Consider the following 19,989-nt stretch of genomic DNA (forward strand, 5'->3'; position numbering starts at 1 on the left):
TTTTTGGTGCGTGACAGTGAAAACGATCTATATCGAATCTATAGTGTGAGCCTCGTCAGAAGGTCAATCACAAGACCGTCAACAAGGCATATTTTTCCAGCAAGTTTCGGAGAAAAAACAGGAAGTATCCGACCAACTTCATCTGCGGAAGCTTCCATCAGTCTAGAGAACCTGGTGTAAGATATTTTTTAAAGCTCTTTGTCATTTTGTTCGGAGAAATGTTGATAACTGTATATTAGATTTAATGTCACACCTCATTTTACGTCAATTTCGTTGACGTAAGTTCATGAAATTGAAACTGAAAGCTAAATGAAGGGAAAAATCCCTCATTCAAGATTCAAAATTCACTTGGTAAAAGGTTTGATTGTCGCCCAGGTTAGTTTTGTGCAGGTCCTGTTTTTTGTGAAGGAATGTTCAATTGACTTTATACATAAGCTTGTTTTGCAAAATATGATTTCTTCGTAGACTATTTCGTCGTGACAAATCAAGCGAGCTGTACTACATATCAAAACGACTTTGCAATTTATAACCAAGGTAGGTATTGTATTAGGTCAAGTTACACTAGAATTTACCTGAGAGATGCATTTGGTTGTTAATCTACATCTATCATTTCCTCGTAGACCCTTTCGTCGTCACGAATCAAGGACTGTCTGCTGTACCCTCTTGCGAACTATCAAGATTACTCGAGAATTTAGAACTGAGGTATGCATTTAATACGTTAGCTGCAGTTACACCAGATAGAACTCCCTATCCAAAGTTAAGAAATGTCTTTGGCGTTAATCGCTGGGAAATTTTCTGACGAAGCTTATGTTGGGATACAGATTTTGAAGGAATGGACAAACAGTACTTAGCAGTTGAACTTTGTTTAATCTTCTTCTGTGCAACAATGACAAGCTTGACCAGAGCTAAAACTGAATATATCCTAGCTTACAGAATGCTTCTATATTTATACTGAAAAGATGAATTTAATTAAGTTTAATCAAGATAAATAGCATTCATATGCAGAAAATAGGTGTTGGGAGTGTTTATGAGTATAGGATCGAAAGGAACAGTAATTGAACTGTTTTCAGCTGTGACGATAGGTTTTGCCCTTCCAAACACAAATCGGGGAAATATGCGTTAAGAGAATTCGAGCGACTTCGGCGTATGAACAACAAGGGGGAAAACTAACTCCGCAACTCGCTTTGCTAGCGGGAAAGGAACTCGTCACTGTTCCACAATACTAGGATCTGCTACAACTGGAAAACAGGACAGCACTCAAACTTGGACTTCAACAGTTTAATCTTCAGCTCATGAACGTATATCATACAGGCATGTGCAACCAAAATGCAAATCGTATTAGCATGTAAATCGCAATGTAAATCGAAAAACAGCTGGGATAACAGTGTTCTATTTATACTAACCGATCAAGTTATTGCAACGTCACAAAACAAATGGAAAGAAGGCTGAATAAAATCAGCTGAAAGCTGGATAAATTTAGCTTTAAAGTTTAATTGCTCAACTAAATGACTCAAAATTAAATGTCAGTCAAGGAGATGAATTTCAGAAACTACAAAGATTCAGCAGTAAAGCTGTGCAAAGAATTCGAGTTTCCTTTGCTCAGGATTCCTTAAAATTACAAAATAAAAACTACGAAAGGTTGGTATTTGAACAGGGGAACGATCCAATTATTCCGCAGTGACTAAGCTGTATAATTATTGAGAAACTAATTATCCTTTTAAAAGTCAACATTGAAATAAAATGTGTATATAATTTAAAAGAACTAAAACATCTCAATGCAAATTCAATGTAAATTACGGCTGAAACAACTTCAAAGGGAATATTTAAAAGTTACATATGAAGTTCGAGGCAAATAAAGGGTACATGGGAAATCTCTCCTTACACAGCTGCCACTGTAAAAATTTTGGAAAACTCGTAGCAATACGTTCATGACCGAATTCCTTTACAAGAATTGAAATTTCTAGTCAGTAAGGTATTAAGTTTTTCCGAGATTCTATGTTTGTGTTAAGAAATTGTAAGGCCAAGCTGAATACGGAAATCTCTCTAAACCGGCTTATCCTCAGACGGATGTTTTTTAAAAAGAACTGGCAAGCAATCTTCGTAAATTACGTGACACAAAGAAACTCTATATACTTACATGTGTGGTATACTCTCGGAGTAGTCAATCGTTAAAAATCGGTAGCAATCAAGTGATTTTTATCGATTGATAACGGAAATCGGTGAAAATCGATAAACTAAACTGCTGTGTCAAACCGACATTATCGATTTTTCATGATTTTAACGATATTGCCATTGTTGTTTTTTGGTATAAGTTAGCATCCACGAAAAAGAGAAATGTGGAAACCATTGCACGCACAAGTTTCTCTCTAAAACTCTTCGTTTTGCACATAATAACAAAAACGCTTCGCTTTTATAATTACATTCAGTTCTCGCAGGCAAGTATCCCGAGAAATACAACCTTAGTAAAGATTTCCTAGCCTGAATTTCAGACATTCCCACGAGTTGAAGGGATGTCTGAAATTCATTCAAAGATTTCCCTACATAGATTTTCACTGTTTCGTTGTCAATCGATAAAAATCACTTGATTGCTGACGATTTTTATTCATTGGCTACTTCACGATGTAACTACACCCGGAACTAACACCGACGTCGAAAGGGCGGCAGGTCTAAATCGTGAAAAGCTGGATACCCAGAACCAGAAGATTTTAAACCTGGTTTTGAAGAGAAGATAAGATTTCTCAGATTTTTTAAAAAGATCTTTTTAAAAATAGATAATTGTTTGATCCTTCGACTCTCAATTGCAACTCAATTGTCAACAAATTTACTGTTTCCATGAAATCAGTTTTCATTTTTGGATGAACAGATGAACAGATATATCTTCCAATATAAATCGATGAAATCGGAAAAAAAAAAAGCAAAATAGATTAACGAAACGAATGTGTCATCGATCTCTACCGATTGATCGATACAATCAATATGAATCAAATCAGATTTACCGATTTTTATCGATTGACTACTTCAGGTATACTACAATGTGTTGCACACAAACCTATAACCACTTTACGACGACTACTAGCTCAGTGTTTTGGTGGTAAAGAAATAGGTTTTCTTTTCAATTGCTAAGCACTTGTATTCCGCTTCCCAGAGATGTTAACCCTTAGAAATAAGTGCAATTCCGAAATTTGAGTTTTCTGAAATGTTTCCACTGGCCCGGTTTGTAGTTTGTTGGCAACAGCTTCAGTAGTTTCAGTAGAAGGTAGATGAATATACAATGAGTAGATAGATAATTTATATACACCATGTTTAAACTAGTAATAGTTTACACTACAGCTGCCCCCGCTCTGTATATTGTCGGTTATAGTATTCTTGCTCATTGTGTAGCTTTTTGAAATATACCGATTCATAATGAAGATTTTCACACATATTCCATTCAATAGGTGAGATAAATACAGGAAACGCAAGGTTCCATGCACAGTTTCAGTTTGATTTACACAGCTTTGATCAAAACGTTCTCAGTTTCGAGAATAGTTTATTCTAAACCATAAGAAAAGAGTTAATTAGAAGTTGAATTTTTCCACATTTCTCTTTCACTTTTTACATTCAGTTTATTATATTTGCCGGAAAGTAAGCCTTAGAAATTAAAAGGACGTTTGATCAATTCACTCTCGCGCATTCTAGTCTTATTTTAAACTTTATAGCGGAAGGATATCTGTGAGCGCTGAATAAGTCAGCACAGAATTTGATTGTCGACGAATTTCTGTAATCGCCCATCGTTCTGCTAGTGATAAGCTAGCCGTTGTTCACTCGTCTTGCGGGTTTGGGGCTGAGTCTTATTCCGGTCAAAGAGAGAGAAAGAGTGTCTGGCAAGATTTCCAATCAAAGATTTGTGAACTCGTGTCTGGCAAACTCTCCAAGTGTTTATCTATAAACAGTTATACGCTCCTTATAACTTCATCTGCGCTTAACGAGTGTCTTTTGGTCCATAACTTTCAAACAACTGATCCACAGAATGTCACTGATAACACGTAACGCAAAAGAGTATAGAAGAATGAGTGTCGCTATAAATGTCACAAAATCTACCTGAGCGGTCCCTTCGGGATTTTCTGTCTTTACTAGCCTGAAATTCATCCGATTGCTTCGAGCCGTTTTCTCCTCTCAACAACTGACGTCATCCTACCCATTTTGTACTTGCGGGCGCAAACAATAGAAACGTCATCATTACCTACCGATTCCTCGCGGCCCCTGTTCAAGCAAATCGAGACTTTTTTTGCCATACTGACTGTATATTTCAACTGTAAGTACTTTCCTTAATATACGCGCGAGTTACTAAAGTGCCTCCTTCGGATCTCGCCTTCTGGGCGAAATCCCTGCGGGGGCAACAATGGTAAATCTGTTTCTTTTCTTTTTGTTTTTAATTTCGGTCATTATCACTTAAATGAATGTTAATATTTCCGTTTTTTAGAGAAGAGCCCAGTAAACTGAAAATTGTAAATATCTTATTATCCACTCCCCTCAGGGTTTTTCAGGGATAATTTACAACACTGGTTGGGGGACTTTGCCAGACTGCTTAAGGTGCAGTTTACAAATAATGAAGGAATGAGTAATGATGCCCCTATACATGAGTGTAAAAGTGAGATAGACCACTACACTGGGCACTACGTGCCCTACACTTTACGAAGAGTGTGTGGGTTCTTTAACGTCCCACAGATTTATTACACGTACAAGGGCTTGTGAGACGGGGCCTACAGTTTATCGTCCTTATCCGAGAAGACTAGAAAGTCTAACCTTTTTCAGATGTTATTACACTTTCTGCTCAGTTATTTAAAGACCCTGAGTGTTGTTCCGGCCGGGGTTTGAACCTACAGCCTAGTCGCTCAGCAGACCGGCGCTTATCCCATTGAGCTAACCGGGCGGCGGTTCCAGTCAATCAAGTCATATTATACAACGATGAAAAACACGTAGAAGGATTCCTTTTTGAGGCAAATCAAATGCGACTGTGATAGACAAAAACCAATAGTAAAGGAGCTAATAAATAAGCTTTTACTATAGCTTTTAATTGTACTTTTCAGATCCTCTTCGTCATAGTACATAAAGACAAATGGTATCAGAAGAAAAAAGAAACCACAATATGTATACCCTTTGTCAGACGAGCTGAAATAGCAAAGCTAGCAAAAAAAATATGACAACCACACCTATTGATGGTAATATTGGCGACACCTATGTAAACTTTAAAGATTTCCAGCACGCCCTAGGCATCGCCTATTACAGCCTTGGAAATTTCCGGAAAGCCATAGAGTACCATAAACGATACCTCAAAATTTCGAAAGGAGTGGGAGACAGGGCAGGACAAGGAAGAGCGTACTGTAATCTTGGCAACGCGTATGAAAGTCTTGGAGATTTTCAGAAAGCCATAGAGTACCATGAACGACACCTCAAAATTTGGACAGAAGTGGGAGACAGGGCAAGAGAAGGAACAGCGTACGGTAATCTTGGCATCGCCTATCACAGGCTTGGAGATTTCCAGAAAGCCATAGAGTACCATGAACGACACCTCAAAATTTCGAAAGAAGTGGGAGACAGGGCAGGACAAGGAAGAGCGTACTGTAATCTTGGCAACGTCAATGAAAGTCTTGGAGATTTTCAGAAAGCCATAGAGTACCATGAACGACACCTCAAAATTTGGACAGAAGTGGGAGACAGGGCAAGGGAAGGAACAGCGTACGGTAATCTTGGCATTGCCTATCACAGGCTTGGAGATTTCCAGAAAGCCATAGAGTACCATGAACGACACCTAAAAATTTCCACAGAAGTGGGAGACAGGGCAGGGGAAGGACGAGCTTACGGTAATCTTGGCAACGCCTGTGAAAGTCTGGGAGAGTTCCAGAAAGCCATAGAGTACCATGAACGACACCTCAAAATTTGGACAGAAGTGGGAGACAGGGCAAGAGAAGGAACAGCGTACGGTAATCTTGGCGTCGCCTATCACAGGCTTGGAGATTTCCAGAAAGCCATCGAGTATCATGAAAGACACCTCAAAATTTCGAAAGAAGTGGGAGACAGGGCAGGACAAGGAAGAGCGTACTGTAATTTTGGCAACGTCTATGAAAGTCTTGGAGATTTTCAGAAAGCCATAGAGTACCATGAACGACACCTCAAAATTTGGACAGAAGTGGGAGACAGGGCAAGGGAAGGAACAGCGTACGGTAATCTTGGCATTGCCTATCACAGGCTTGGAGATTTCCAGAAAGCCATAGAGTACCATGAACGACACCTCAAAATTTCCACAGAAGTGGGAGACAGGGCAGGGGAAGGACGAGCTTACGGTAATCTTGGCAACGCCTATGAAAGTCTTGGAGAGTTCCAGAAAGCCATGGAGTACCATGAACGACACCTCAAAATTTGGACAGAAGTGGGAGACAGGGCAAGGGAAGGAACAGCGTACGGTAATCTTGGCGTCGCCTATCACAGTCTTGGAGATTTCCAGAAAGCCATAGAGTACCATGAACGACACCTCAAAATTTCGAAAGAAGTGGGAGACAGGGCAGGACAAGGAAGAGCGTACTGTAATCTTGGCAACGCCTATGAAAGTCTTGGAGATTTCCGGAAAGCCATAGAGTACCATGAAAGACACCTCAAAATTTGGACAGAAGTGGGAGACAAGGCAAGAGAAGGAACAGCGTACGGTTATCTTGGCGTCGCCTTTCGAAGTCTTGGAGATTTCCAGAAAGCCATAGAGTACCATGAACGACACCTCAAAATTTCCACAGAAGTGGGAGACAGGGCAGGGGAAGGACGAGCTTACGGTAATCTTGGCAACGCCTATGAAAGTCTGGGAGAGTTCCAGAAAGCCGTTCACTATTATAAGAACAGTGTTAAAGTCTTCGACCACATTAGGGGAAATCTCATATCTAAAGACGAGTGGAAGATTAGCCTTAAAAATACGTATGATCATATTAATTTAAGGCTGTGGAAGCTGCAGTTTAAGGAAGGTAAAGTCATTGAGGCGCTTTTAACTGCCGATCAAGGACGTGCACAAGCTTTAAACGATCTTCTGGAGTTGAAGTATGGCCTTAAAGGGCTACGCCCAGAAATAGGAACACTTTGTGCAAGACCAAGTGACTTTGCTAGTTACTTACCAGCAAATACAGCATTCATGGCTATCAGCGAGGGAGGAATAGTTCTCTGGGTGAACGAGAAAGGGAAAGAAATCCAAACTTGAAGAAGTCAGATCGATATCTCCGTCACAACCTATTTCCAGTCTCTGTTGGAAACTACACATAAAGAAATAGGTGTGAGAGCTGATGTTAACTGTGAAGATCGCTCATTAAGTAACCCAAGCGATAAAAAGTTAGCAGAAGAAAGATCCAGTGAGCCAAAGTCTTGTCCTTCATATTTTCAGACAAATTCATTACAAACATTTTACAATGTGGTTATAGACCCTATAAGAGACTTGCTCCATAGCGATGAGGTTGTGATTGTTCCACAAGGACCTCTGTGTTTGGCCCCTTATGCTGCTTTCATGGACTTGAAATCAGAGTACCTCTGTGAAACTTTCAGAATTCGTCTGGTTCCTTCACTTTCTAGTCTTCGATTAATCCAAAATTGTCCAGCAGATTGGCACAGTAAGACTGGCGCCCTTCTCGTCGGCGATCCGTGGGTACAGGAGGTAGTTTATGAAGGAATGACGCTGGGGCAGTTAAAGTGGGCTGAAAAGGAAGTGCAGATGATTGGGAAAATACTTCAAACTGAACCTCTCGTTGGAAAGCAGGCAACAAAAGATGAAGTCTTAGCACGTATCTCCTCGGTTGCTTTGGTGCACATTGCTGCTCACGGTAAAATGGAAACAGGAGAAATTGCCTTGGCCCCAAACACAACACGTTCATGCGTAAATCCAGCCAGGGAGGACTATCTCTTATCTATGAAAGATGTTTTAGAGGCGAAGATTAGGGCAAGACTTGTTGTACTTAGTTGTTGTCATAGTGCTTGGGGAGAAGTCAAATCTGAGGGTGTTGTCGGCATCGCACGGGCGTTTTTGGGTGCTGGTGCTCGCGCTGTTCTGGTGTCCTTGTGGGCGATCGACGACGAAGCTACTATGGAGTTCATGAAAGTTTTCTACAAACAACTAGTCCATGGTCGAAGTGCCAGTGAAGCTCTGAATGAAGCCATGAAATCCATGAGAGAATCTGACCGCTTTAATGCAGTGAAGTACTGGGCGCCGTTTGTTCTCATTGGTGATGACGTAACGCTCGAGTTTGAGGGCATCCAATAAACAGCAAGGTATTTTGGGATATATATTAAAACCTTTGCTCATATTACGTGCTTTAGGAAACGAAATTTTAACAAGGAATTTTTGCCATATTATTGAGCAACAAACTCAAACGGTGCCACGTAGCGTCAATCTGCCAGTCACAGGTCAAATGCACAACAACAAAGGAGTTTGACTTTGGTAGTTCTTTTGGTGGTTAAACACTAGAAAATTTGTTTCACGTCTCATGATTTTATTTTTACATTTGAAAGTGTCGGTGGCCCCGTCTGAGTTCGTTCCAATGTAACTTACAATCGAACCTGACGTAAGCGACGACCCAAAATCCGAAGATCAATTTTCCGGTCGCTTACGGAAGGTGGTCGTTTAGGAAAGTCTCCAAATATGGTAACTCCTCTATTAAGCCTCTCTATTAAACGAAGATTGTAGTATCATTTCAATTTTTATAAAGAACTAGAGCGCAAACTGGAAATGCTTAAGCACATGAAGTTGGAGGTCATGAAGCCGAAGATCAAAATCAAATCCGAAGTTCGAGCTCGTGAATAAACCATACCGGATGATAAGTCCCCATGAAGCGTTACAGTCGTGATAATTAATACATCTATCATACGTCTATTATTTAAGAAAAGGGAGAGGGGCTGGAAAGAGAGAGGGGGGATAATAACTTTCCTTCTTTGAAAAGGGGAGCTTATTAGAGAGGGGGGCTTAATAGAGGATTTAAGTTTCTTTAAATCTATACAATGAGTCTAATCATTGGTTGAAGTTACCAGTTTAAATGTGACCCTTTGCTCTAATATTCAGTGCGTGTTCGATTCACGGTATTCCGCGTCTTAAATAAAAATAAATGGAATAAACTCGCTAGAAATCACTTGTTTTGTCTCTCATAGTATTGCAATATCTACAAAACTGCTTGAAATAAAGTATTCTGATCTATATATATTTTGAATGGTTCAAAATTGCAGTATAGAGGAGGTTTGTAACAAAACTTTTGCGTATTCTTATTCCGGAATACGATCAATCCATCGCACTCTTAGAAGTTAGTTGTCAAAATGTTATGCCTCGCTTGATGAAATCACTATCCTTTTCTTTTGTTAGCTTGCTAACGTTGTTTTTTGCTGTTTTTGTTGTTGTATAGGTATGATGAAGAATGCGGTGAAGCAGTTTCTAGCTATCTGAAGTCGAAGTCAGTTTCTAATTTGTGTCACAATTACGAGGTGGAGCCTTCCTCCCAAGAAAAGGAACACTTTATCCAGAAGAGAACATTATATGCTGTTAATAAATAAGTTGAAGCTTTACGTAGTCTGAAAATTACAGCGTACGTTTGGTAGCTTAATATTTTGCGACCAGTCGTGGGCAGTTAAAACTTGTTTTATAGTCACGTCAAAAATATCAGGAATCAGTGGTCAATTTCGGCTATTTTCATTGATACCACATGGGGCAGAGGCACTTTAGATTAGCAATTTAACATAGTTCTTTACTGTTATATTATTTACACAGCTGTAGTTTTGAATTCTTTCGGCAGATTGGGTTAAGTGTATTAGTGTCTAGATTGGTCTCCATTCTAATACTGAAGTCAAATACCCTGTTCACTAGGTTAAATCACTTATAAATGTAGTTTTACATTTACTCGCCTTTTTGATAAGCTATTTTATTTTTAAAGCTATTTTTCATAGCCCAGGCTTATTCGCGTTCCCAACGTTGTTTTTACCATCAAGTTTTCTGATTTCTCTTCTCGACACCTTTTACATACAAGAAGTAAAGCAGGAGAAAAAATAGAAAGACAACTAGGGAAATTTAAAAACTCTGTAATTGTTTGGTGCCTGGTCAAAACAAATTAAAGAGTACGCCGATCTCTGTTTTGTAGAAAACAAAATTTCCAAGTTTGATTCAAGTCCTCAACACTTTTAATTATACATCTTGAAAGAGAATACGTGTAGCAATCGAAGAATGCGTAGCAAGTGTAGCAAACTTTGCAAACGTATAAGTGTAGCATGCAAAGCCAACGTAGCAAGTGTAGCAAGCGTAGCAATTGCAGCAAACGTAGTCCACGTTGTACATAATGATGAGATCGGCAAAATTTAAGACTTTGTATGGAACATGTTACAAACATTGCTACTTTATTGCCACAGTTAATACAGAATTTGAAATAAAAATGAAGTGTCTTACTTTGTTATTGTATATGTTGCAATTTGTGAGTTTCTCGGGCTGGTTTCAAGCATTTTTGAAGAGATATTAAGATTTTTGTTTTTCCAGTTTAATTAAACATTATAATTATTGGAAGGCCGGAGACAATTGAAGACTGCGCCTCATTCGCAGGTTGATAAATTCCGTCGCAATATGAGTGTTTTGGGCCTCTACAGAGGAGAAACATTGCATGTGTTCCATAACATGGACAACTAACAGCTAAGTAATAAGCCATTCCGAGTTCCAAATACTCTCACTTTCAAAACGAGGCTTAGTTCAAAATCTTTCTTGTGAAAATGAGTGTTATTTACATGAGAATAAACAATCAATTTTGTATCAATGGCTTTGCCCTTAGTCGCGCTTTCAAACAAAGGCTTGGGGAGATTGGGAAATGGCCCATTCCGTCTGTGATTTTGTTTAAGTTTGTTTTGTCCTAGTTATATTACCATTATGATTTACCAAAATAAGACAAAGATGGTTTGTATCGGAAAGAAGACTGCTTTATTAAACCTTAATCATATCGTTGTAATGAAAACTCTAATAAAAAAGATTATCAGTCCATCATGTTCCTCAAATTACTCCTAAGAGGAAAGACACAGATTAAAAGGGATGAATATCTAATTAGCAAGAAGAGGAACGTTAGTATGTAAGGCTTATACTACGGTCATTTTCACATTTTCTGTTGTTTATATACGTTTATTGCGTACGAACAACATGCACTGGCGGCTCAAAAAGGCAGTCCTCAATTTTCCGCGGGAGCTTCCGAAAATAACTTTACCATTAACCTTCCTTCCGAAATTGTCGGAATTCTCCGACGAGGATTACCTCTGCTGTGAGACAGGCGTACACATACTTGGTGGCACAAAAGTTTGGCTCGAAAACAGTGATTCTAAAATGGCGGGAAAGGAGGAGGGGTTTGTGACCATAGCGCAACGTTGTCTAATTGTTTTGCTTATGTCGCACATGTCCACTCCAAGAATTTAAGCGCTTGGAAAAAGTCTTTATTTGGTATGTGGCACTTAAGATTTCGATGATATAAATGCGGACATTTCTTTCACCAATTTGTAGGTAATTAAGACCTTTTTAACTCGTTGATCATTTCCTCATGGCCTTTATGCTTGATTTAGCAATGTTACTATCAGGAGAAATTACGTGTTACCAAGGGAACCAAGGTTTTTTGTATCGCGTGCGGCGATTGAGCGCGGCGGAGATGCTTCGGGGTCGGCCGCAGACCGATACGTCTTCGGCGTTAAGACCGAAGCCACGAGCGGCAAGCCGCAACAAAAAACGTCTTTTTCGGGTCACTACAAAGAGTTGACCGAAAACGGAAGCCGTGCAAACTCTCTGGCACTCAGGGTGTCAGAGTGGTTTGAGGTGGCTTTTGCCCTTAGAGTCAGGGTAAAACCAACTTTACTGCGTTTAATACGTAACGTACCTTTTCGCTCACGCTTGTGTCGTATTCAAGAATTTCCGCGAGATTAAGACCCTTGTGTAATCTATCGTTGTCGTCCATGAACTGTACAAATAGAGAATCTTCCTCTTCATCAGAAAACTCAGTCTATTAAAAGAACGGAGGGATGGTTTTCTTAGTATTAAAGGGGCTGTCATGGCTGTCTAGTTCTTTTTTTTAAAATACTTGTTTTTTTATTCATTCAAAATAATTTTTTAGTTTAAAAACAAGCTCAAACATGCTGACCTCCATCGATTTTCAGTTCATCTTCGATAGTGCATGTTTATCGGCAAGTTTAGGAGATAAAGGGTTGTTCAGTTCTGCAAATATTCTCCAAATAGCAGATGCCGTCTTTCGAGTTGTCCTCTTGCTGTTCTTGCTATGTTTTTAGCCAATAGTTCGCCTAATTCTTCTTCGTGAAACGAGTGCAATGATCCCCCGTTTTGTATTCACTGCCAAAACAACTCAACCTCGTCCCCAGATCTTCTCGATTGACCGTTCAATAATCTGGCAACTTCCCTGCACGATTGACGTCATCAGTTCCCATATCGCAAAGTTCTTCCAAATTTGGTGAGGCTTCCCACTGTTTGAATTTTTTTCCCGCGCTTTCGACGGCAATGTGCACTTGCGGTGACAGCTGATTGGTTCATTTGAATGTAAGATCATTTCGTTGTTTGCTTTCTTATTAAAATTGATCAGTCCCACTAGATTTATAAAATAACAACCCTGATTCAGTTTGCACAATACAATAAAAAACTAAACTGCACTCGCGGCAACCAGGCCAGTGTCAGCGGTTCTCTTTATCTCGCCACGTAACTCCTACAGTTGACCCTCTTAATAAGCGGCCCCTACGACATCATCCCATTTCGGTGAGATTTTTTCATTTTAAATTATGGCATGGAAATCTAGATACTAACTTGTTTTTCGTCTTCCATTTTTCCATTCTTGTCAAATTTCATCTGACCTTCCTGTGTTGATGTCGTATCAGGCATCTCGCTTTCCAGTTCATCCTCAGATTCGAGCAACGAATCCTCGTGTGTATCTTCAGGTGCGTTACGCGGTCCCTGTCGAGTTAAATGTCATTAGACTAGAACCTGCCATCTTTAGAGTTACTGAGATTTGCTCAGTGAAGTGACTTCTTTGCAAAAAATATTCAGTTGAACTCCGGGCTATCATTAGTTTGTCGAGTTTGATCGACCATCACCCTGACAGTAGAGCCTTTGCTAGGATACAGTTTCGAATCCAGGTCTAATAACCGTGCGCTGGATCGTTCATAAGAGTGTAGTCATCAAAAAGACTGTTGTTGGTGACTGATTTGTGAACCCAGTAGTATCAGTTGTTTGTACGCTGGGGTGATCGTCAATGTGAGAGTATTCCCCTTAAAATGGATGTTGTTAATAGGTGACTGGTATGTAAACCCAATAGTACCAATAAAATGAGACTTGAATGATAGAAAAGATCGCCATAAAGCGCTCTTAATCTTACGATAAAATAGTAGCAGTCGGTGAAATTTTCTTTATTATGGAAGGCCCAGTCTGGATTCCAATCGGCGGATACAGTAAAAACCAGCGTGTAAGAACCTGGATTTGAAGAACCTGTTAGGCTAAAATTTGCCAGTTAGATCCCCTCTAAACAAGAACCTGATTAACATAAAATTTGAAGCAGGTTCTTATTTTCTAAATCTATTTTTAAAAAAATTCCGTACACTTGGGCAAATAAAGATAAGTCAACATTCGGAGTCCTCTCTGGAGACATAGGTGCCTTATCACCCCAACTGCAATGTGATGGTATGCAGATTTTATGTAAGGAGTAAGCTAAAGACCACTTAATGTATTTCTTTTTTCTTCAGAAAATGAGAAATTTTTTAAGAACGTGAATGGCCTAAATTTATGCTTACTACTTTTTATGTAAAAACCCGTTTAGGCTAACTTGGGAAAACGCAGATTCTTACTGTATTGTGAAAGGTTTGAACACAGGAGTCATTTCATAAGTACGTTGAGCATGATCGTCCGAGTAAACGTAGTCCTGAATAGGACTGTTGTTGTTGACAGTGACTGACGTTTCGACAACCTGTGCAGTAGTCATCCTCAGAGTCAAAGTGAGTTGTATCACGTCAGTTGATGGTATTAAACTCTGGTTATTGACCTGATTGGTCAATTAAGTCGCGATGTTATTGGTCGTCTGTCAGTTAAGCCGTGATGTTATTGGCTATGAAGACTCGTATTGTCATTGGTGCCTTTCTATCCGTCTATTGCCACAGTTAAACAGTCGTGTATTGTTAGTCAAATTGTTGGTTGTCAAGTCATTCTTTAACTAGTTCCGGTGTTAGCCTAGGGCAACTAGAGGGAAAAGTTATCCTGCCGTACCTTAAGCAAACTATTTTCTGTACGCAACTTATTGATGATTCGGATGTGCTCCTTCTTCTTCGATAAAAGCTGTCTGATGACGGCTCTAAATAAGGAAACAAACACACAATCAAATTGCAACACTTTCCTCTTTCTGAAATTTGATATGGTTTTTTTCTGAAATCGACTCCAATAGAGTTCGCCTACATTTGACAAATGGGGATGTATCAAAAAATATGATTCACGACCAGAGTTGTGGTTTTGCTTATCAAACGTAGGTTCCAGTCAGTCCTCTACCTGATCCACCCTTGGGCGAGCGAACTGTTCCTACATTTCCTTACAAAACTTGGCGAAACGCAACCACCCTGGGGCAACAGGTTTTCACTAGAATCGAGAAAATGTTTCGGCTAACTTTATCCTTAGTGAAAGGATGAATATATGAATGTCATATATTCATTACTTCATCTTGACCTGTAGCAGGGGCGTAGCCAGCCCATAGACCTGTAGGCCGGGGCCTACGAATGTTTGTTTTGATCACTCTACCGCTTGTAATAAATTATGGGTTGTTGGGGTGAGCTAAAAAGCTTAAAAGCTCAAAGTGTTAGTGAGGTCAGTGCGTACTAGTCATGCGTGCAAAGTTTTAGTCACTTTTTGTTTATGCATCTACCTTATAAAACCTTCATCATGAAATTAACTGACACGTTTGTTAAACTTAATGTGGTGTAAATCTTTCCATTTTTAAATCACTGAATAGCTAAATTTTCTGACCCCCCAAAATCCTGAAATTGTGCGACCCCATTCTAGTAACTCTTATAAAAATGCAACCCCATACATAATGATCACTCCAGTGGTGAAAATGCGACCCCATCCAGCGGTTCATACCCATTAGCCTACTACTAGGAAGTACGCCCCCCCGCCCCCCTCGCCGGGCACCGATATTACAGATGTCACGGTTGAATTTTTCCAGGCTTTCTTTTCGCAACTGCATTAGTTGCGTATTTAACGGTGATGTTCTTCTCTATATTTATTTATCCTGAATATTGTAAGCGATTCTCACTTACTGATGATCTTCTATTTCCTGTTTTAAATCTTCATTTTCAATCTTCAGGTATCCCACACCTCCAGTAAACCCCTCATCGCTAGCTATTTCTCTCCACAGATCAATGTCCTTTTTCAGAAGTTGTATTTCGTTCTGGAATTTTTCGTTCCTGTCTTTCTCAACTTTAAGCTGTTCCTTTAGCAATGACTCGTCCTACAAGGAATAAACTCTCGGTATTATAAACTCCGGGCGCTTTCCATTCAACTAAAATTGCGGTTTGAACTTTGGAAAATTCAACGTGCCCAATCTAAAGGAAGATTCTGGTTACACAGACTAGACACAAGCCACCGCCCGTTTGGTTATTGTTCTTGTAAGAAGGATACAGGAGTGGCACTGGAAATGGAAAGGGACATTTCGGTCCCACCGACCGATATAACCGGATCAAAGTGGACCACCTTTAAAGCTGGTCCCGATTATTCCAGTCGGACCAAAACGAATCGGTCCGTAGCATTTGATGTACCAACTAAAATTTCCAGAATTTTGGGTTGAATGGAACGTTGTCAAGAATATACAGCCTCCAACCAACTTTTATTTAACGAACGATACAAACTATCCGCGATTTTGCGCTCTTAATGACCGTTATTACAGATATATCAGCCGTCTTGACATGAAAAAGAGGCCAAAACATCATCATATTGACACATTAACCTCGTTTGCATGCCTTTTGAATCCTTTATTAGCTGCCTCGTTCCCAGGAGACCCTCCTGTCTTTCAAGCGGACCGCGATTTATCTCAGGAATCATCATTCCCGTGAAGTCTTGCGCCTCCGGTTTTCGTGCGTAGCGTCAAGGGTCGAGGCAGCTACTTATATTTCTATGTTAAACAAAACCAGCGGCTAGCTGCATTATTCTTTAAGTCGCACGTAACTGTTGAAATCTTACGATCAGCCCGTTCAGTTCTTCTGTTCAGTAACGGTCAGGAATTCGGCTATTTTGCCTTCAGATAGTCGTACTAAAACGCCATTTCAAACAGCCCCGTTTCCACGCAAATATACTATAGATCAACCTTGTCTCCAAGCAAATATATCACCGAATCGATAGTATATTGCTCTCACCTAACGCCGGGTGGTCATGGAGAGTTAGTCGGGGGATTTGAGCCAATCAGATACGGCGAAATATTTTGGAAGGATAATAAATTTGATTATCTCACCTTTATCAGTTGCTCCGATAAATCGTCCCCGTTGTCAGAGCTATCAATAACAACGTCTTTCATTTTCTTTGCGTTCATTTCGTCCACGAAACTCTTTAAATCGTCATAGTCATCACGTAATATTTTATTTTCCTCTTGCAGTTGGTTATATTTTTCTTGGCTATGCATCAGTTTTTCGTTCGAGATCTTCAACTTGTCATTCACCGTTCTTAGCTCTTGTGCATACCCTCTGCGCAAATCTTCCAATTGTCCTTCTAGTTCATCAGAACCAGTATTTAGTCTGGTATTTTCAAGTTTTAGTGCTTCCAACTGTTTTGAAAGCTCTGTTGTATCACTTTGGCTTTGTTTCAACTCGCTCAAAGTCGTTTTCAACGTCTTACATAACTGCTTCTCCTTCTCCGTCGCTTGAGAGACTTTTTCCTGCAAACGATTTTCGGCATCCTGCTTCTGTTCCTTTAGCTTGGTTATTTCTTTTTTGGCCTTTTTCAAGACCGGATGAAACTTCGCCAGTTTGTCATGAACCTCAGTTACACTCTCAATGCTTTCGCTTCGCTCTCTAGGACTTCCTTCCACTTCTCCACAATCACTAAATCTAAAACTTTGATGTTCCAGTTCCTCATACTCTTCAGCCGTGCAAAATTTCTTTAAACCGTGTTTTATTCTTTCTAAGGCAGCGCGACTTGTTTCGCCGTCACGCTCCACCTTTGCAAGTTTGTCTTTTAACGCGCAAATATCATCGTACAGTCTAATCTTTTCTTCATAAGATGACGACACTGCATCTCGAAAACTTACAAGTTCTCGCTCGCTTTCACGTATCCTTGATTGCAAACCTTTCATCATCTCCTCAAATGCATGAATTTCAGAATCTTTTCTCTCCAAAGCGCATTTATATTCGTCTTTTAACTGGGCAAGTTCTTTTTTAATCCTCTCCTTTTCCTCTTGCGAACTTTGTTTTATCAGCGAGAAGGTTTCTTTAAAATCCTCAGTAACATCCGTTACAACTTTACGAAAACTCTGCGCAAAGCAAGGGCAGGTCACGTCACTAGCTGCTTTGACCGTTCTCGGCTTATCTAGCTCCAATGAACTCAACTCATCTGAACTTTTACATTCCTTTTTCGACGCTTTGCGTTTAACTTCAGCTTTTTCCTTTTTAATTTCATTGCTTTCCTTTGTCACCTCCTCAATAAATCCTTTATTTCTTGCTTCGCTCTCTCTTTTTTCAAAGTTTTTCTGAAGATCTTCGTAGTCTTTACGAACGTCTTCTAACAACTTATGCATGGTCTGCGTGTCTTTCTTACTCACAGCGAGCTTCTCTTTCAGAATTTGAACTTCATTACTTTTTGAGTTCGCTCTTAAACTATCGGCTTGACAACACTGATCTTTTCTCAGCTTCTTCACCGATAATTCTCCTGGTTTTTCTCTTTTTCCTCCTTTTGAAACAAGTTCTTTGGAATTTTGTTTCTTGCTGTGATTAGAGAGGTTTGCACGGTTTTGGATTTCCACTTGACTTGAGTCGCCTTGTTCAGAAAAACTCTGCGATTCTCCGCTCATCATCTCTCTATCCTTTTCAATAACTTCACTCTTCCCAAATAAATCTTCTCTTATTTCACCAAGTGAATCGTTAGGATCATTGGTATGCGGTACTTCGCTTTCCTCCGTGAATTCTGAACCAGTTACAGGGGTTAATTCACTCAAAGAAGGATCTCCTTCATTAAAACTCCGTTCCATCGACTGATCTATGCTAAGACCAAGTTCGATTTGGAGGCTTTCTGTTCCAGTCCTTGCAGACGAAATCTTATCTGGTGTATTTTCAGAAGCGCTTAGTTTAAAGTCCACTTCTTGGTTGAGCGAATCACTTCCCTTGTGTACTGGCTCCATGTTAAGTCGGTTTCGTGCTCCGGTATGGTTTGTTTGTTCTAAAGTTTCCAGGAGTCGTCTCGTGATTGGCTTTTACAGCTGCAATCAGCGATTTAAACGTCACACTGCTGGGCAACGGAAAATGCGCGCGCTTCTGTCTGAAATGCGCGCGCAGTCGAAACTTGGCTTTACGTTGTCGATTGTTTCATCTTGGTCTCGGCTCTGCTTCACTTAAACTGCGATCAGGCGTCAGAGACATGTAGAGACATAGGGTGTGCCCCTCTGGTATTCAGGGTACCAAAACGCGAGACAGACATGACTATGTCAGCCTACGCATCAGGCACGATTTGTTCAAAGGGTGGATAACGCTCTCAAAATTTATCCAGTGGATAATGCAATCATTTTCACTAATAGTTATCCGCTGGATAGTGATTTATCCGGTAGCCTGCATAACAGGAGAAATACATATTTTTTGCGTTTTTTGGGAGAGCGAGGGCAAGAGTGAAGCGGGCGAGGAGCACCAGACACGGGCTGCGCTTGCCTTCGTTCGCCTGAAAAACGCGCAACAATAACGCTTGATATGCAGTAAGTACTGGTTTCCAGTGCCCACCCCCGAGTTATTTGACAAAATTGGGGCGGCCCACCCCTAGAGTGGCACAGAAAAAACTAGTGACCCACCCCCCAACCAAAACCAGTAACGCTGATGTGGATATAGGTACATTTGGAAACATTAGCTCACCACTTAAGTCAGAAACTCCAAAAAATCTTCAGTATTTGAAAGAGAAATCTGAGAAGCTGAAGAGTAGTATTCAAAAAGAGAATGCCCAGCGGTTCACTAAAAAGGCTGGGAAAATCATCAGTGGACAAGAGTGTGGGCAATGCTTCAATGAAAAATGCTTGGGAATGATTGCAGAATTGCAAAGTAACATTGACCAGACTTTGATGAGGAAAGAGGCCCAAAAAGAAAAACACAAGAGAATGTATCCTTTTGGAAAAGAAACCTTCGTCTCGAAAAAGAGAAGAGTGAAAGAAAATAAGGCAAAAGCTAGGAAGCGACGACGTGAAAGGGCAGAGAAAAATTGTGAGAGAGTGTTCTCCGCAATCAGTCACTCACCATCTTATGGCGAAGTCTCGGGTGGGGGGGTTGGGGGGTACTCCCTTATAAGGGCTTAATGGGGACGTGCGGCCAGTCAGGGTATGTTTTTCGGGATTTTTGTCTTAAACAGGGTATCTTTTCTTAGACAGGAGCTCATAACCCTGTTCTTAGACGATAAAGAGCCTGCGCTTATGTTCTACGAATGTCTTAAACTGGGTATCAAACATCGGAATTCTGTCTTAAACAGGGTAGGAAAATCAGCGATTTTTGTCTTAAACAGGGTCAGGGTATGAGGGGCCGAGCCGCACCTCCCCACCTCACCTGGATGTAATAATGATCGCCTTTTTCTAGTTTAGTATTAGAAATATGGTCTTTCACTGTATATTTCTCGGGAAAAAGGCGATCATTATTACATCCAAACACGGCACAGGGATCTTTTTTCCCTTTACAATCTTATTTTAAGAAAACTTTAAGAAAAAATGTCCCGAAAAGCGCTTAAAAATACAGACGAAATGTGCTCATGCCCCCTGGGCATCCTATAATACT

The 19,989-nt window shown here is 40.2% G+C and overlaps 1 protein-coding gene and 1 pseudogene across 1 annotated transcript; one reads left to right on the forward strand and one right to left on the reverse strand.

Moving 5' to 3' along the window:
- The window catches only part of LOC140924811 (uncharacterized), a 47,737-nt pseudogene extending 36,950 nt beyond the window's left edge, over nt 1–10,787 (forward strand).
- Nucleotides 10,788–11,022: 235 nt separating this feature from the next.
- Nucleotides 11,023–18,410, reverse strand: LOC140923993 (uncharacterized). The gene is made up of 6 exons (XM_073374000.1): nt 16,491–18,410; nt 15,304–15,494; nt 14,264–14,348; nt 12,815–12,961; nt 11,883–12,005; nt 11,023–11,028 (listed from the first exon to the last, which is right to left on the reverse strand). Exons 1-6 carry the CDS (start codon nt 18,366–18,368, stop codon nt 11,023–11,025), a joined length of 2,430 nt encoding a protein of 809 aa, XP_073230101.1. The 5' UTR covers nt 18,369–18,410.
- Nucleotides 18,411–19,989: the final 1,579 nt, after the last annotated feature.

This window comes from Porites lutea, chromosome 14 (assembly GCF_958299795.1).
Source record: "Porites lutea chromosome 14, jaPorLute2.1, whole genome shotgun sequence".
Taxonomy (NCBI): domain Eukaryota; kingdom Metazoa; phylum Cnidaria; class Anthozoa; order Scleractinia; family Poritidae; genus Porites; species Porites lutea.